The sequence below is a fragment of the Otolemur garnettii genome, unplaced genomic scaffold (genome assembly GCF_000181295.1).
Source record: "Otolemur garnettii isolate 467f Iridium unplaced genomic scaffold, OtoGar3 scaffold00007, whole genome shotgun sequence".
Classification (NCBI taxonomy): Eukaryota; Metazoa; Chordata; class Mammalia; order Primates; family Galagidae; genus Otolemur; species Otolemur garnettii.
Window position 1 is genome coordinate 17,409,817 of NW_003852402.1, and position 19,009 is coordinate 17,428,825.

The window sequence follows — 19,009 nt, forward strand, 5'->3', positions numbered from 1 at the left end:
AAAAAAAAAAAAAAAAAGTGTAAGTCTTAATTCTAGCATTCTAGGAGGCTAAGATGGGGGGATTGCTTGAAGTCAGGAGTTTTGAGACCAGCCTGAGAAAGAGAAAGACTCCATCTCTATTAAAAAAGAAAAAAAAACCCAGAAAAATTAGCTGGGCATTGTAGCAGGTGCCTGTGGTTCCAGTTTCTTAGGAGGCTGAGGCAGGAGGATCATTTGAGTCTAAGAGTTTGAAGTTGCTGTGAGCTATGATGCCACAGCTCTTCAGCCTAAGGCAAAAGAGTAAAACTCTATCTCAAAAATAAATAAAATAAAGTAAAATAAAATGTTAATGATATTAAAAAAAAGAAGTATGAGTCTTTACTACTATTTTCTGCTCCCCTAGGAAATCAACAAAAATGTAGAAAACTCAGTATTCTGTGTTGCCACAAAGATGTACTATTATTACTATGTCTATAGATATCAATTTTTAAAAAATAATTTAGGCTAGGCTCAGTGGCTCACACTTGTAATCACAGCCCTTGGGAGGTTGAGGCTAGGGGAAATGCTTGAGGCCAGAAATTTGAGACCAGTCTAGGCAACCCAGCAAGACCTATGAAAAATTTAAAAATTACCCAGCGTGGTGGCACATGCCTATAGTCCTAGCTACTTGGGAGGCAGAGGTGGGAGGACTGAATGAGTCAGGAGTTTAAAGTTATAGTGAGCTATGATCACACTACTGCACTCTAACCTGGGTGAGGGAATGAGACCCTGTCTTTTCCGAAAAAAGAAAAATCATTTAATAAGATTAGTAAAACTCTGGCTTGGTGCCTGTAGCTCAGTGGTTAGGGTGCGGGCCACATGCACCAGGGCTGGTAGGTTCAAACCCAGCCTGGGCCTGCTAAACAATGACAACAAAAACAACAAAACAAAATAGCCAGGCATTGTAACAGGTGCCTGTAGTCCCAGCTACTTGGGAGGCTGAGGCAAGAGAATCGCCTGAGCCCAAGAGTTGGAGGTTGCTGTGAACAGTGATGTCACAGCACTCTACCGAGGGCTACATAGGCCGACTGTCTCAAAAAAGAAAAAAATTAGTAAAACTCATTAAAAACAATTCCAACAAAAGGTAAAGTACTTCTTCATAGTACTACTTCACAGTACTTCATGAAGTACTACTTCTACTCTAATATACCAAAATGTTAATGGTGTATACCATTTTATACTTTATTATCACATACACACAGAGACCATGAAACATGAATGTATATTTACATGGTCTCTTTCTTTTTAAAAATACAATTTAAAAAAACTCTATAAACAAAGATATGTAACTTAACTTAAAAGTAAATTAGTAATAAAAATGGCCACTTACAAAAATGGTTTCCAGGTCCAGGGTAATGATGCCCTTTGTAAGCAGCCATGAGTCCTGGGTTTATGCCAATCTATAAACAAAATTATACATTTTAGTCTTAGAAGTTAGGTCTTAAGCTTTAAGGTTTCTATGGAGAAGTGGTGAACAGAACTGAATTGATCAAAATCCATAAGCAATATCAGTATCATAAGCAATATCATTTGTCAATTACTACTCTTGGCTTGAACAAAGTATTGTACACAGATAAGTTTTGCTATTGTTCTTAAAAACCAGTTTGACTTGGGCTGGGCATGGTGGCTGATGCCTGTGATTCTGGCACTTGGCAGACAGAGGCAGGTGGATTGCCTGAGCTCACAGGTTCAAGACCATCCTGAGCCGGAGTGAGATCTCATCTCAAAAAATAAATGGGTTTTGTGCCAGGCATCTGTAGTCCCAGCTACTCAGGAGGCTGAGGCAAGAGAATCACTTGAGCTCAAGAGTTTGAGGTTGTTGTGAACTATGATGCCATGACACTATACAAAGGGCAACCAAGTGAGATTCTGTCTCCAAAACAAAAACAAAAACCAGGCTGAGTGCCAATAGCTCAGTGGTTAGGGGGCCGGCTCTGTGCACTGGGGCTGGTGGGTTCAAAACTGGCCTGCGCCTGCAAAACATACAAAAAAATAGCCAGGCATTGTGGAGGGCACCTGTAGTCCCAGCTACTAGTAAGGCTGAGGCAAGAGAATCACTTGAGCTCAAGAGTTTGAGGTTGCTGTGAGCTATGATGCCATTGCTCTCTACAGAGGGCAAGAAAAGCTCATGGTTCTTAACTCCCAGCAAGTAGCTTACTCCATGTTACCTACACAAGTGTTCATACACGGATACGTGTTATAGTTACTGACAAAAATAAAAGTTCAAGATCAGCCCTGTCACAGGTATCATGCAATCTAAGTAATGTACATGGATTATTTCATTTAATTGCAACCAAACAGGGAGGTATTTTTATCACTCCCAATTTGTTCATGAGGAAACTGGTGTTTAGAAAGGTTAAGGCTGTCCAAAGTCATATCTGTAACAGGATTTGAACCCAAGCCCCAATCTGGTCCTCACCCCTTTAAGCACTCCCATATAATTAATAACAAAACTTCGTGAAGGTAACACTACTTACCACCGAAAGGATCCTTGGAAAAGGTTCTTTTCAGCAAAATGCTATTTACAGAAACAACTGTTAAATAAAGCTACCCTCCCATCCTATTTATATAATCAAACAAAGACAAAAATCCTTACAATGACGATGTCCAGATTGAAGGTCAAGATATCAGGAAGAGTCTTGGTCAAAAGTTCAGCTTCTGAAACACCATTAAAACGGTCCACTTTTCTTTTCACTTTAAACGTGTCCGTAATTTTTTCTTGCTTGTCTTTTGCTTTTGGGGACTTGCCAGATTTTTTTGACTCAGCAGGTTTTTTGGGTTCCACTGGTTTTTTTGGTTCTGTTGTTCTAGATTTTCTTTTCCTTCCTTTTGGCGCCTCTGAAACACAATGATTCCAGAATGCAAATGCAGAACATCTTAACTTAAAAACTTTTTTGACTTCACTCCCAGAAAAGTATCGTATTAATACCCTTGTTACCCATCTCCCTTAAAATAAGCTCTTGTATTCACACCTTAAGTTGTCTCCTCTGCAATAACTTCAGCTTCTTTCACCCTAGAACTGGGTCTTACAGGCCCCAACCCCAGTCTCCTTCCTCCTCTAGCTGCTCTTAGGAAGAAACAGCCGTGATAACTACAGCCTGACTGTCTACACAATCTTACTCGGCATCTTGATCTCTCCAGGGATAGACAGTATCTATGTGGCATTTTATAGGAATTCTAAATGTAAGTAACATAAATAAGTAAACAAATATGTGAATAAATAGAAAAACAGGAAAGAAGGGAAACATTTTAACTCAATTTCCCTACAATTTCAGGTAGTAGAAAACTTCAAATGGTTTGTAGACTTAATTTAGAGATTACAAGGTATATTATGTGCTATACTCAGGTGAATTTAAAGGTGCTAAGAATGAAATCTCTGGACTGGCAATATTTTTCAAAAGGCAAGATCAGGGATCTGGCCTTGAGACTTCAAGCAGCGTTTCTCAATCTCCACACTAACATTGAGGCGAAAATAATTTTTTGTTGTAGATGGCTATCTTGCACATTACAGAATATTTACTAACACACTGACCCCAACCTACCAGATGCCAGTAGCATCCTGCTAGCCTTGAAAATTGAAAGTGTCTCCAAGCAATACTCTTGGGGTGTAAAATCACCCATGGTTGAAAATACTTGAATGTCTCTTGGGGTGTAAAATCACCCATGGTTGAAAACCACCAACCTGGATTTCTTACCCTCAGTTCTTCAACATTGTTCCTAATTTTTCAGGCCTCTACCCCATTCTACTCCTGCTTGGCATTTTCCCAACCAAGCCTGGCAGAAGCAAGGCAGTTCTTCCTCTCTTCTGCCTCATACTGGTTTAGCATATTCCCCATGCCAAGGATCCACCACCACTGGCTTGTAGCTGGGGAAGTCCTGGTTCAGAGATGGAGTTAGGTGTGTTCTCGGAATCGCAGACCAGAACTCTGAGCATGTTTCTCATATACATATTGGAGAAAATCATTCCTCCCCTCCATCTACCCTCCCAGCCCAACCTTCTCTTTTTCCTCTAGTTTTCTCCACCTTGGTGAATGGCATCTTGTTTATCCAACTGCCCATGCCAGCAACCTGGGAGTTACTTCTGGACTCCTCTCTTTCTCTCTCATTCTACCTCTGAAGTACTTCCTGTTTTTTCCCACCCTTTCAAATCTTTGTTTCTTCCCCATATATTCAGTCTTTAATCCACTCCTTGTTTCCAAGTTCTGTCTTCCTCTCTACAACCCAATCTATCCTTTACAATATTTCCAGATTAAATTATTATTTTTTTTTTTTTTTTTTTGAGACAGAGTCTCACTATGTCTCACTATGCCTTAGTAGAGTACCGTGGCATCACAGCTCACAAAACCTCAAACTCTTGGGTTTAAGCGATTCTCTTGCCTCAGCCTCCCAAGTAGCTGGGACTACAGGCACCTCCCACAATACCTGGCTATAGACTAATTTTTTTTAATGCTGATCTATTTAAGCTATCCTTTTGCTTATATTCTCTCAATAGCTCCCCATTGCCCTCAGGATAGAATATACATTCTTTAGGATAAAAAAACAAGCCCCAACTGCCCCTCTCCCCCCCAGCCTTGCCTCTCACTAGTTCTTTGCTACACTCTAGACTTAAAGGGCACAGAACCCTCAGCATTTGACTCAGCCATGTTTCTGCATGTCTGTGCCTTGAACATGCTGCTTCTTCAGCCTGGGCTCTTCCCCACTCCATTCTTCATGGGGCTGAAGTCTCCTCACCTGTGCAGTTTCAGAGCTCTATGTTATTTCTTGCCTCTTGGAAGCAGCCTCTGGGGCTTCAGAGTTAGGTGCCAACCCCATGACCTCGAGGGCATCCACCTGTGCTCCTCTCCACCATGTAGGGTGCAGAGATGGAATGTGTGTTTACTCATTACATTCTTCTACTAGATTATGAGATATCTGAGGGCAGAATCCATGTTCTTTTACCCTCCAGAACCTATCAGAGTGCTTAGCACATAATAAATACTTAAAGAGTAAGTCTTTTAACACTAGAATAGAGCAAAATTCATTCTTTAAACCTTCTCACTTTCTTTTCCTTTTTTTTTTTTTTGCAGTTTTTGGCCAGGGGCTGGGTTTGAACCTGCTACCTCCGGTGTATAGGTCCAATGTCCTACTCCTCTGAGCCACGGATGCCACCCTAAACCTTCTCTTTTTTGAGACAGGGTCTCACTCTATTGCTGTGGCATCATATCTCAGAGCAACCTCAAATTCCTGGGTTTAAGAGGTCCTCTTGCCTCCGCCTCCCGAGTAGCTGAGACTATAGGGCCCCTCCAACAACACCTGGCCATTTTTAGAGCTGGGGCCTTGCTCTTGCTTAGGCTGGTCTCCAACTATTGAGCTCAGGTGATCCACCCACCTCAGCCTCCCAAGACTGCTAGGATTACCATCATGAGCTACCGTGCCTGGCTAATTTTCTAAACTATCATGGTGAAAACTACCTTGTACAGGTTCCTGAGCAGGAGCAGGCGCTGGAACTTCTGCTGGCATGTGCTCTTCACTCGGGAGTGCCACATTAGGAGCTTCAGCCATCATTTGTTGAAACGGAAAGGTATAGAAACCTGGAGGTGGCTGAAGGGAATAGCTGAAAGAACAATTAAGAATAAGATATAATGGTGATAACATTTAACCCAAGTGTAAGTTTGTGCCATCACCTATCAGAAAACTGTCAGGACCTCAATATTTTATGATAGATAACAGAGAGGAGAGAGAGGAGGAAGATCTATTCCCACATGTACAACAAATTCACTCAACCTTTACTGAGTGCTTCCTGACCAAATATTAACTTTCACACAGTTTAATGATAAGATGCGTAACCAATAAAACTTACCAGAACTGTCAAGTTAGCCTGCACTTTCCCTGAAATGAGATCATGGGAATTTTCTAGTAGATAGACTTGAAAGGTCTGTCAACCCACACAGAGTTAAAAATGTCCACAGATTCAAATTCCGTGGCTACTTTCAGTATTTAACCACCTTGTCACAGAGATCTCCAATCAACCTTAAAGTTCTCTTTTGGTTCATTTGCCTGTTTACTTATTTATTGTTGAGATTTGTTTTTTCTTGGTGGTTTTTTTTTTTTCTGAGACAGAGCCTCAAGCTGTCCCCCTGGGTAGAATTCCATGGCATCACAGCTCACAGCAACCTCCAACTCCTGGGCTCAAGTGAGTCTCCTGCCTCTGCCTCCCAAGTAGCTGGGACCACAGGCGCCCGTCACAATGCCTGGCTATTTTTTGGTTGCAGCCATCATTGTTGTTTGGCGGGCCCAGGCTGGATTCAAACCCACCACCTTAGGTGTATGTGGCTGGCGCCTTAGCTACTTGAGCCACAGGGGCAGAGCCTTTTTTATTGTTTTTGCTACTGCTATAGTTTGAATGTGTCTTCCAAAGTTCATATATTGAAAACTTAATCCTTGCTGTAACAATGTGAAAGGATTAGGTGATCATTTAAGAGATGATTAGGTCATGAGGGCTCTGCCCCCAGGAATTGATCAATGGATTATCTCAGGAGTGGGTTCCTGACAATAGCATGAGTTCAATCCCCTTCCTGTCTCCTCTCTGGTCATGTGATGCCTTCCGCCATGGTATGATGCAGGAGGAAGGCCCTCACCAGATGTAACCCGTTGGTGTGGGACTTCTCAGATTCAAGACCTAGGAGCCAAATAAACTACTATTTTTTTTTTTTTTGAGACAGAGTTTCACTTTGTCACCCTCGGTAGAGTGCTGTGGCATCATAGCTCACAGCAACATCAAACTCTTGGTCTCAAGTGATTCTCTTGCCTTAGCCTCCCGAGAGGCTGGGACTACAGGTGCCTGCCACAACACTCAGCTATTTTTTAAGAGATGAGGGTCTTACTCTGGCTCAGGCTGGTCTCCAACTCATGAGCTCAGGCAATCCACCTGCCTTGGCCTCCCAATATGCTAGGATTACGGGCGTGAGACATACTTCTTTCCAAAGAGACTATATGAGTTTGTAGACCTACCAACTGTAAAAGTGATCCCATCTCTCCACATCCACAACTTTGGTAATTTGTGAGGTGGGCTACTGTTACTGTGGTTAGGTGATATCTCGGGTGGTTCTGATTTGATTAGGGATAGTTTTTCTATTTTTAGTAGAGATGGAGGTCTCACTCTTGTTCATGTTGGTCTTGAACTCCTGAGCTCAAGCAATGTACCTGCCTCAACCTCTCAGAATGCTAGGATTACAGGTTTGGCCCACTGTGTCCAGCCTCTTTAAATAGTTTGAAATTAATCTTCCAAAACAAAAAGTATATTATACATAGCATATCATTTCTTGATTAGCACAAAGTCAAAGTTGACAGAAATATACTTGCTAAGGATTTCCTGGGGTCTGAGATATTTCATTTACCTCTAAGGATAAACCTTTTATTATACAGAATTTTCCATATTTCCTGGAGATGAAAGCTTTATAAGCCAAAATAAAAAATGGCCTATTGCCCTTTGAAGATATTGTAAATCACGGCTTTTAGCTAACCAGTGTACTACAGTCCCGTTATATTGACATGGTCTTACAATGTATAATTTGTTAAATGGTAGGTTTTGCCGAAGTTTCAATTCTGCACCAAAGATAACACATGGATGAGAGAGCTTTCTATGAGTTCTAATGAATTCTCTTGTTTATTTGTAAAATTCTTCTGAGAAAGAACTGGAGTAATTTAATCCATGGTCTGATCCCTAAAGTTAGAATAAAGTCCACCCTTTACCTACAGGTATCTCTTTTCCTAACTCTAAGACAATTTATTTTAGTCACATTAGTGTGACAATTCTATACAATACCAAGTCATAGCATGTCAGAACCAAGTTCCAGATATTTCTTCATCTTACAGACAAGAACGGAACCATCTAAGTCTCTTGTCTTGGCTCCATGCCCGTAGCTCAGGGGTTAGGGCATCAGCCACCTACTGCTAGGCTGGCGGGTTCCAACCTGGGCCAGCTAAACAGGACAAGTACAACAAAAAAAAAATCCAGGCGTTGTGGCGAGTCCCTGTAGTCCCAGATACTTCGGAGGCTGAGGCAAGAAAATTGCTTAAGCCCAAGAGTTGGGAGGTTGCTGTGAGCTGTGATGCCATTGCACTCTACTGAGAGCAACATAATGAAACTCTCTCTCTTTAAAAAAAAAAAAAAAGAGGTCTCTAATCTTGTCTAAATTCAGCTCCCATGAGCCACTGAGAGTCAAGATAATTCTTCATTAGGTCTGAGAGTATTGGATTACAATGTAAACCTTCTTTTTAAAGACCCTGACATATTTGTATTTTTTAATTTAGTTTTCCACCAGGAGTTCAAATCTCTAAACCTCTGCTTTTGCAAAACGTCCTGCCGTATCTAACACTCCCCTAAAGGGTATTTTAAGAACAGACTCTTAAAACCATCCCTACGACCACCGAACAACTCAAAAGACAATTATTAGATTGTTTTTCCTATGCCCATAGTAATGCTATCTAATCTGTGACCCTTTGAGTAAGCCAATAATTTACTAATTTAAAATGAAAACTCGTGGAGTTGGGATTATATAATACTAGATCTTTACATCTCTACGCAAGGTAACGATGGGTGAAAATAGACACTGCCAAGAACGGCATCGGGACCAGCCCCGGGTGGTTACCGGGAGTGACCACAGAGGTACCCAGGTGAAACAGGTACCTCCCGGGAGTGGCCGGGGCTGCCGGCCGGTGAATACCGGCCTAGCAGTACGCATGCGCAGCGCGGCGCCGGCCTTTGTGCTCCGGCCACGGCGTTTAAAGACCCCTGCGTGCGTGCGCGCGCTCGCCCGCCGCCCAGCCCCGCCGCGACCCGCGCGGGAAGGGTGGGAGAAGAAGGCGTCGCTCCGCCCCGGCTTTACCTGCCAGTGTTCTCAGCTTCCATTCCCCGAGGCCACTCGAGCGGGCGGCTTCACCTGCCAGGCAAACAGACGACCAGTCTCTATGGTATGGCGGCGTACACAGGGTGATACGACAGCAGTACAGACTAGGACCCGATTGCTGGCAGGACCCGGACAGCAGCTGGCCCCAAGCTCCTCCCCCAACCCTCTACTGCACACTCTCAAAGGGCCCCCCTTCCGCGCGGCACTTCCGCCTCCCAGAGCCGAGTTCCCCGCGCAGTGAGCGTCACGTGACGCCGGGCAGCCCAATCACGCTCGCCCCCTTCTTGTTGGGCGCCCCAGCTCCGCCGCTTGGCCTTTCGGGAAAGGTGGAGGACAGAAAGGGGTGGGGAGCTCGTCTGACGTCAGCTTTTGTCCGCTGTGAATTTTGGGGGTGAGTGAAAGGGTCAAGTTCACTGGGGGGGCTGTGTAGCTGGGGCGTTTATGCTTCTCAACATTCGTAGGGTCGACCTGCCCAGGTAGAACTGTCCCGTCCTCGACTGCATGTCCCACCCGGGAAGTAATGAATGTACCAGTCCCTGCCTCTCTGACCCTTTAAATCCCCATCCTCCATAGCCCATGGGTGGAATTCCTTTTTAGATTTTCACTCACCTGCACCCAAGTGGAATAGAGGCCACTTTGACCGCACAGAACTGGAACTCCGTTCTCCTTTCGTCTCCCGCCTGGGAGTAATGTTTCTCCTTTTGGGTCCATAACCTCTCAAGCGTTATGTAGTCCTTTCCACTCCCTATTTAAATTAAGATGGCTTTATTTCACTTGGGTGCAGGTGGGGTGGGGTGGGATCTCCAACCCGGAAGACATCTACACGTGAGCGATGGCAGATGGGGGTTTTACAAGTCGGAAAGGTGGGAGTTGGAACATTCCTTTTCCTGGGTTGGACATCTCTTCGAAGGGTGAGGGTTGGTCTGTTGACCTTTCCTATGTAGGGCATCTGGCTCGAAAAGGTAGGATGTTGATTCTTATAGATGGATCCACCCTGTTTGGACCGAGTTTGACTCTATCATTCCAGTCTTTTTAGTCTATTACAAGGAGGCAGTATGATGGACGTGGTATCTCTTTCCACTCCCAATTTAAAACTGTTGTGGCTCACGCCTGTAATCCTAGCACTCAGGGAGGCTGAGGCAGGTGGATCGCTTGAGCTCAGGAGTTGAGACCAACCTGAGCAAGAGTGAGACCTCATCTCTACTAAAAAAATAGAAAAACTGAGAAGGCCATCGTCTTATCTAGAGAATTCCCTGTTGCAGGAAAGTCAATCTTTTGTTTTATTCATGTCTTCAACTGACTGGATGAAATCCACTCACATGATGGAGGGCAATCAGCTTTACTCAAAGTTTCCCCACTTAAATGTTAAATCTCACCCTAAAACACCCTTACAGAAACATCTAGCATAATGTTTGACTACACATCTGTAGATTATGGCCCAGGCAAGTTGACACCAATACCTACATGAAGGTGGATGTAAAAATCCTGATGAAATTACCAAATTGAATCAATATATAAAAGGACCATGACCAACTGAAGTTTATCTGAATAGCAAAAGATTGGTTTAACATTTGAAAATCAATCAATATAATACATTAACAGCTTTTTTAAGAAAAATGTTTGATCATCTCAGTAGATGCAGATTAAGCATTTAACAAAAATCCAATATTCACTTTTTTTTTTTTTTTTGGAACACATTCTTACTTTGTCTCCCTGGGTAGAGTGTGGTGGCGTCATAGCTCATAGCAACCTCCAACTTTTGGGCTTACAAGATTCATTTGCCTCAGCCTCCCGAGCAGCTGGAACTACAGGTGCCCTCCACAATGCCTGGCTATTTTTAGAGACAGGGGCTTTCACTCTGGCTGAAGCTGGTCTCCAGCTCCTGAGTTCAGGCAATCCACCGGCCTTGGCCTCTCAGAGTGCTAGGATTACAGGCGTGAGCCACTGTGTCTGGCCCAACATTCATTTCTAATAAAAATTTTCAGCAATCAAGGAATAGAAGGGACCTTCCTTAGAAACTTCCTCAGGATTGATAAATGACATCTATTTTTTTAAAAAATGCTGGGCTGGGCAGGGTGTAATCCCAGCACTCTGGGAGGTTTATGACCCTGAGTTGAAGTTCTTTAATATAAAAGGCATTGTCCATAAAAAAGAAAACTGGGGAGATCTGCGGGGTTGGTAAGCTCTCATATAAAGGGCACAGTGTCAGCATACAGCACACCCCCAGGTGACGGGCCCAACTACTACTTGGAACTTTACCTTAGAAATGTAAACAGTGCAACCTAATCATTTGTACCCTCATATTAATCTGAAATAAAAATGGTAAATTAGACCATTAAAATTAAATACTTCTGCTCTTCAAAACACTGTTAAAAGGCAAGCTGTAGACTGGGAGAAAATATTTGCAGGTTATATCTGATAAAGGACATTCAAAATTCATAAGAAAATGACTCAGTTTTTAAAACTGGCAAAAGATTTGAACAAATACTTAAAGAAAATGGAAGTACATGAAAACACAGTGTTGCATCACTTAACAATAGGGATATGTTCTGAGAAATGCATTGTTAGTTGATTTCATCACTGTGTGAACATTGTAGTGTGTACTTTTACAAACCTAGACAGTATAGCTTACTATGTGCACACACCTGGGCTATATGGTATAAGCTATTACTCCTCAGTTACAACCTGTACAGCATATTACCATACTGAATACTGTCAGCAATTGTAACACAATGGTAAGTATTTGTCTATCTAAACATAGGAAAGGTATAGCAAAAATATGGTATTAAAGATAAAAAATGTATAGGGCATCTACCATGAATGGAATTTGCAAGGTTGAAAGTTGACCTGGGTGTATGTGAATAAGTGGTGAGTGAATGTGAAGGTCTAGGATATTACTGTGTACTAGTGTAGCCTCTATAAACACTGTACACTCAGGCTACCCTAAATTATAAGAATTATTTTTATGCTCGGTATGTTGGCTCACAACTGTGATCCTAATATTCTGGGAGGACAAGACTGGAGGATGGCTTGAGCCCAGGAGTTTGAGACCAACCTGAGCAAGGGTGAGGCCCTGTCTCTTCTAAAAATAGAAAAACTAGGTGAGGCATTGTGGTGGGCACCTGTAGTCACAGCTACTCAGGAGGTTGAGGCAGGAGGATTTCTTAAGCTCAGGAGTTTGACACCAGCCTGAGCAAGAGTGAGACCCCTCCTCTAAAAATAGCCAGGCATTGTTGCTGGCACCTGAAGTCTCAGTTACTTGGGAGGCTGAGGCAAAGAGGATCACTAAAGCCCAAGAGTTTGAGGTTGCTGTGAGCTATGATGGGGTGACCATCATGTATTAGGTTAATCATCAGTTGAGTGTTATGTGACGTATGACTGTATAAGTTCACGAATGCCTATGATCCATTTTGATTTTTTAATATAATGTGAAATACATGTCTAAGTTCTTTTTCTGTTTTGAGACAGAGTCTCACTCTGTTACCCAGGCTAATGTGCCACGTGTCATAGCTCACAACAACCTCAAACTCTTGGGCTTGAGATCCTCTTGCTTCAGCTTCCCAAGTAGCTGGGACTACAGGCACCTGCCACAATGCCAGATTATTTTCGGGGAGGGGGGGTGTCCTCACTCTTGCTCAGGCTGGTCTCAAACTCCTGAGCTCAGGCAATCCACTCGCCTCAGCATCTCAGAATGTTAGGATTACAGTTGTCGAGCCAGCACCCTGGCCTCAGTTATTTTATTTTATTTTTTTGCACATGAATATCTGAATCATTAGTCATGAGTCAAATTTTTTTTTTTTTTTTGAGACAGAGCCTCAAGCTGTCCCCCTGGGTAGAGTGCTGTCGCATCACAGCTCATAGCAACCTCCAACTCCTGGGCTCAAGCGAGTCTCCTGCCTCAGCCTCCCAAGTAGCTGGGACCACAGGCACCTGCCACAACGCCCGGCTATTTTTTTGGTTGCAGCTGTCATTGTTGTTTGGTGGGCCCAGGCTGGATTTGAACCCGCCACCTTAGGTGTATGTGGTTGATGCCTTAGCCACTTGAGCCACAGGCACTGAGCCCATGAGTCAAATTAAAATCAAAATAAGAAACCATTACCACACATTAGAATGGCTAAAATTATAAAGACTAACCAGAGCAAATACTGGAGAGGATGTAAAGGAATTATAACTGTGCTGGTAGGAATGTAAAATTGTACAAGTACAATGAAAAGTACTTTGATGATTTTGATGAATTTGATAATTCATAGTCATAGCAGCTTTATTTCTATTAGCCAATTCCAACCTAAAATAATCAAAAGGTTCAGAATCTAGTTTAAAGAGAATTTATTCAGGAACAAAGTATGAGGATGGACCACCCAGAAAAACCAACTCTAAAGGAATAGAGTCAGAGTTCTGAAGTAGGAAAGTTAATATTTTGTTTATATAGGCAGAGACAGAGGAGTTTTAGCAGGATTACAATTTTATTCATAAGGGATCGGCACATAATCAATTTGATTGATTACAGGCTGTGTTTCTTTTCCGGATGGGTACATTTAAACCCCCACCCCCCCCTTTTTTTTAACAGATGGTATAATTGTCATGGGTTTTCTGTCATCTAGTCTAAACAAAGCAGGATAACAAAGGGTAAATTATTCTATAACAAGGGGCATAAATTAAGAAGGCAGGAGATTTTTGTCTCTAACACGGTTTGAGTCTTTCTAGTCTTTGTACAGAAGAAAAGTAAAAAAGTGAGTTAATCTATAATCTGAGAATGGAAGTCGCAAGATCACAGTCACCTCTCTCTCAAGGCCCAAAGTATTTTTAGGGATTGCAACAGCTTTTACATTTTATTTATTTTCACACCCACTACTGGAAGCAAGCAAAACAGATAAAGTATATGGACAAACTAACTAATATAAATAAACCCAGCAATAAAAAGGAGTGAAGAGCTGATACATCCAACAACGCAGTGAACCTCAAAATAACCGAGTGCCTGGAACAATCTAGCCAAAAATAGTACATACTTAGGATTCCACTTACATAACATTCTATATAACATTCTAGAAAATGCAAACTAACCTATAATGACAGAAAGCAGATCTGTGATTACCTAGGAAATGAGGCAAGTGGGAAAGAGTAGAAAGAAGCACAAAGAAACTTTTGAATATGATGGATATGTTCATTATCTTAATTGTAGTAATGGGCTCACATGTGTCAAACCTTATCAAATTGTATCTTTATGTGCAGTTTACTGTGTGTCAAATATACTTCCAAAAATTGTTTTTAAATAAGTATATTGTGTGTCATACACCAACTTTAATTCTTGAGAATTCAGTGGTGCTATTTGCTTGAAAAAAAAAATCAGTTCCCATAATCAAAACTAAAATGCCTGGATTAAATAATGTGAATTTCAGGTTTTTTCTTTCCCAGCAGCACCACAGATAACATAAGGGCATAGACAGGTGTTGGATGTGGCTTTATTTCAGGCATCAAAACATGCCAGGTACGAGGACAGCGAGAGCTTTTAGCCACTTACTTTTGACCTCAAAAGCACGCAAATGGCTTAATGAGTGACTCTCCAGCCTTCCTAAAAGGGGATAAACGCATGCATTTCCTTTGAATGTGTAAAGAACAAATGATTCAATAATCTAGAGTCGAGCCTGAGACGCCTCATCTGCCAGGAAAATCCAACTATAGGTTGAGGCACCGGGAGCTCAGGGCTGGAAAACCAGTGGTTATTGGAGGGAGCAAAAAGACACCACTAACCGAATCTCAGAAACCCACTTCCGCCGGGGTCACGTGCCCACGTCCGCGTTGCTCCGGCTGTCTAGTCCGGCGTGGCCTCCGACCCCTGTGTTTTCGGTCCGGCCCCCTTGCAGTCCGCTCCCGCTCGTGGGCGCGCTTCCGCCCACCCAGAGACCCGCGACCCAGCGCCTGTGCACTTCGCGGTACAGTCTCTTGTCTGGAAGCGTCTACGGGGTTAGTAGGGAGTGCTTCATTGCCGGTTATTCTTTGTCCCTTCCTGACCTAGGGGCGCGGGGAAACCGCCGGTGTGGGCCTTCCGCTCGCTCAGCGGAGCTGCTCTGCAGGCGCCCTGCACTGACGAACGGTGCGAGACTGGGCTTCGGCCTGCAAGGGGCGCTCGTCCGTTCCGTGCCCTCCTGTCATAACCGAGGAAGGCGAGGCGCGGGCATGGTTCTCACTCGGCACCCTCCGCACCTCGGGCTTGTTGCCGGTGCTGCCTGGAGCGGCTCAGCCCCGGTGCAGCGTAGTTAGGCGTGAGCGGAGAGCCTTCTCACACTGCCCCTTTCCCTCCCCGTCCAGCCGCCGACCATGCCCGCGGGTGTGCCCATGGGCACCTACCTGAAAATGTTCGCAGCCAGCCTCCTGTCCATGTTCGCGGGGGCCGAAGTGGTGCACAGGTACTACCGGCCCGACCTGGTGAGTGTAGGAGGGTCCCTCGGTCCCTGCTCCTGGACCACTCCATTTTCCCCCCAGCAGCAAAAGCGGTCCCAAATGAAATGAGAATTACATCTGTCGTGGGTGGGCCTAAAGGCTTCTGATGGCTTGTTATTGCATCTAGAACCACGCGTGGACTGTGAGGTCCTACGGACTGTCTGGCCGCTGCCTCCTGCTGGCCTATGCCCTGTCATTTCTCCCGTGTTCCCTCTTTGGTAGTCAAACCTGCTTTTTTGCTGTCTCTCGAACTCATCAAACCAATCCATAACTCAGGCTTCTCTTTGGCAGTCCCTCTGCCCCCAACGTGGCTTGGTTTCCTTCTAAACTTCAGATCTTTGCTCAATATCCCCCTCCAGATATGAGGGTCCTTTGGCCAGCTCCCAAAAGATTCCTCCTCTGCTATTCCTTCTCAGTCCTTTGTTTCCCTAGAGCACTTGTGGCAATTTGCAGTTACTGCATTTTATTCATTTGTTTGTTTATTCTTTGTCAGTTTGCACCGCTAGCGTATAAGCTCCGTTTTACTCTTGTATCTCAAGCTCCTAGAAAAGAGCCTGGAGTGTAGTAGATGCTCAATAAATATGTATTGTGTTAGTGAATATAGGCATTCAGAGCATGGAGAAATTTAAATTCATTTCAGTAAGTATTCATTGAATTAGGAACTAGGAATTTAAGGTGCTTTTTAGGAATTACAGTCTTGGGGAGGTGGAGATGAGCAAATATGGTGCAAATACAGTAGAACCTCCATAGTTGACCATCTCCCTATCATGACTATTTCCTTAAGTTAACCTAATTTTTTGTAGAGACAGAGTCCGACTTTATTGCCCTTGGTAGAGTGCTGTGGTGTCACAGCTCACAGCAACCTCCTACTCCTGGGCTTACGTGATTCTCTTGCCTCAGCCTCCCAAATAGCTGGGACTACAGGGGCTTGCCACAATGCCTGGCTATTTTTTTGTTGCAGTTTGGCTGGGGCTGGGTTTGAACCCGCCACCCTCGTTATATGGGGCCAGAGCCTTACCCACTGAGCCTCAGGCACTACCCTAACCTAGTTTTTAATTTTGAGGCAGAGTCTCAAGCTGTCATCCTGGGTGCAGTGCTATGGCGTCATAACTCACAGCAGCCTCCAACTCGGGCTCAAGTGATTCTCTTGCCTCAGTTCTTTTCTATTTTTAGTAGAGATGGTCTTGCTTTTGCTCAAGCTCAGGTCTTGTACTCCTGAGCTCAAGCAATCCACCCGCCTTGGCTTCCTGGAGTGCTAGGATTACAGGTGTGAGCCCCTGCACCCAGCCAAGTTGACCTAATTTTCATACGTCAGACATGCACCACATGTACATATCAGTACAATAGACCTACTTCTTTATGTTTACCAACTCTGTATATTGCCCAGTTTGCTACAGTCCCTTGGGTGATCAATTTAATCGAGGTTTTCTACTGTAATTACAAGAATGTGCTTTTACACTGTAGGTCTGAGTAGTGGTTTGGAAAACAGTGTAGGGAGCTCATTCATTTCTGTTTGGACTTTGCCTGGACAGGTAACACAGAAGGTCAACTTTTTGTATTTCTAATATCAGTTATCACTGTAATTTTGGAGGTGTTTATCCATGTTTTCAGGTAAGGAAACTGAAGTTCAGAAGAGTGCAAGTGGTTTTTCAAAGTCACATAGATTAATGAGGCATGGATTTAAGGATGTGAAGCCAAAGCTTTCTGTTTAGTGTTTCTCTTTTTTTTTCCTCTTCATAAAATAAGACAATGCTCTTGTAAAACATTCAAATTGAATTCAAGTGTGTAAGGAGTGAAAGTTCCCCACTTACAGACCTCTGTCCAATCTCCTCTCCACATGTAACTACCATTTATTGGGTTTTTTTTTTTGAGACAGAGTCTTACAGTGTTATCCTGGGTAGAATGCTATGGCATCACAGCTCATGGCAACCTCAAACTCTTGGGCTTACGTGATTCTTTTGCCTCAGCCTTCTGAATAGTTGGGACTACAGGTACCTACCACAGTGCCAGGCTATTTTTTTTTTTTTTTTTGTAGTTGTCATTGTGGTTTTTGGCAGGGCCGGGCTGGGTTCGAACCCACCAGCCCCAGCGTATGTGCCTGGTGCCCTAGCCGCTGAGCCACAGACACTGAGCCATCTTTCCACACTTTTACAGCTGTTTAATGCTCACATGTGCACACACACACACAGTTTATAGTTTATGGAGTGTTTTTCCCCAGGTGAGTAGGAGTTCATATACACACTCCTCTGCAATTTTTATGTGAATTGTCCTTTATATAAATTGTCTTCTTTCTAACCATTGCATAGTGTTTCATAATATGGATATACCATATATATTTTTTATCAACCCCATATTTATATTTAGGTGTATGTACCTACAGTTTTTGTACAAGTAAACAGGAGCTGCAGTGGCTCTCTTACCACTTTGGACTGCTTCTCCTGTGAGTTCTAGTGGAGCATCAAAGATACCTTGTGGAGACAAAGTAGCAAGAACATTTCCACAGAAATGTAGTTGCAGTCTTTAGCTTGCTCAATAATACTCATCAGGCAGGCTTCACAAAGGAAGTAATACCTGGGATTTGGTCCTAGGAATTTGACCTTTGATCAGCCTTTCTTATTTTAACTGGAGATGTACAAGAGTTGTTATCATCAGCTACCCATGCCTTGAGGGAGGCAGCATAAAGCCACAGTCTGTAAAGGTCCATACTGAAGGGTCTCAGGCCACCTCAGCCTGATTGGGCAGTGACTTTGGCAGTGGGACACTTCTGTAGGGACTTGAAGTCCAGGATGGATGGCTGTGTAGGATACTGTATGTTGATGCTGATGTTCAAGGCATTTATTTTCTTAAACTGTGTCTTTGGTATAGTCCTGGCAATTACTGTCTACCATTGTAACAACCACCACCTGCTTTCTTTTTTATAACAGCCTGAGCACAAGTCTTTCAGTTTGACGCTGGAGTCCAGAGCACAGGACCATGATGACGGTCCGGGGTTGTGCTCAGTGTTATCTTAGGGAGAACTTTTTTTTTTTTTTTGAGACAGAGTCTCAGGCTGTCGCCCTGGGTAGAGTGCCATGGTGTCTTAGATCACAGTAACCTCAAACTTTTGGGCTCAAGCGATCCTCTTGCCTCAGTTTTTCTATTTTAAGTAGAGATGGGGTCTTGCTTTTGCTAAGGCTGGTCTCAAACTCGTGAGCTCAAACAATCTACCCACCTCTGCCTCCCAGGGCACTAGGATTACAGGTGTGAGCCATCGTGCCTGGCCCTTTGGGAGAACTCTTAAAGGTGCTTGGTTCTAGGTGTCTGGCTCAGCTCATCAGAATATCAGAGGAGGTGATTATTCTTCTGGTTGTTCAGGTTGAAACCCAGCATGGATCTCAGATCCCACTGGACCAGTCTGAAAAGTACACTCAGATGCTGCTGACCACTTCTCACCACCTCCATTGCTACCACCCATTTAAGCCATTGTCAGCCAGCTTTCATCTCTATTATTTTGGGAGCTCCCTGACATGTCTGTGCCTTCCACTCAAAGTCATCTTCTTGTGTCTTATTCAACCACCTTCTTTGAAGACAAGGATTGCGTATTTCTTTGGTCACTGACTTATGCATTGTAAATAATATACACTTAATATTTTTGAATAAATGAATTAATTCCTAATACCTATTTT

General features: G+C 43.5%; 2 protein-coding genes across 6 annotated transcripts in view; one reads left to right on the top strand and one right to left on the bottom strand.

Moving 5' to 3' along the window:
- TDG (thymine DNA glycosylase) overlaps positions 1-9,078 on the bottom strand; it is an 18,441-nt gene extending 9,363 nt beyond the window's left edge. For 2 of the 4 annotated variants that reach the window (XM_003783293.2, XM_023509209.1), the window contains exons 1-4: positions 8,886-9,078; positions 5,469-5,611; positions 2,615-2,856; positions 1,349-1,418 (exon numbers count right to left, since the gene is read on the bottom strand). In XM_003783293.2, coding sequence (XP_003783341.1) covers positions 1,349-1,418; positions 2,615-2,856; positions 5,469-5,611; positions 8,886-8,908 — 478 coding nt within the window. In that variant the 5' untranslated portion in view covers positions 8,909-9,078. Of the gene's footprint in view, positions 1-1,348; positions 1,419-2,614; positions 2,857-5,468; positions 5,655-8,885 lie in introns of those variants that run through there. The other 2 variants (XM_023509208.1, XM_023509207.1) reach the window with 2 other exon arrangements.
- Positions 9,079-9,233: 155 nt separating this feature from the next.
- Positions 9,234-19,009, top strand: part of CUNH12orf73 (chromosome unknown C12orf73 homolog) — a 10,544-nt gene continuing 768 nt past the window's right edge. Inside the window, exons 1-2 of one of the 2 annotated variants that reach the window (XM_023509210.1) lie at positions 9,234-9,297; positions 15,213-15,329. In XM_023509210.1, coding sequence (XP_023364978.1) covers positions 15,222-15,329 — 108 coding nt within the window. In that variant the 5' untranslated portion in view covers positions 9,234-9,297; positions 15,213-15,221. Of the gene's footprint in view, positions 9,298-14,767; positions 14,868-15,212; positions 15,330-19,009 lie in introns of those variants that run through there. The other variant, XM_003783466.3, reaches the window with a different exon arrangement.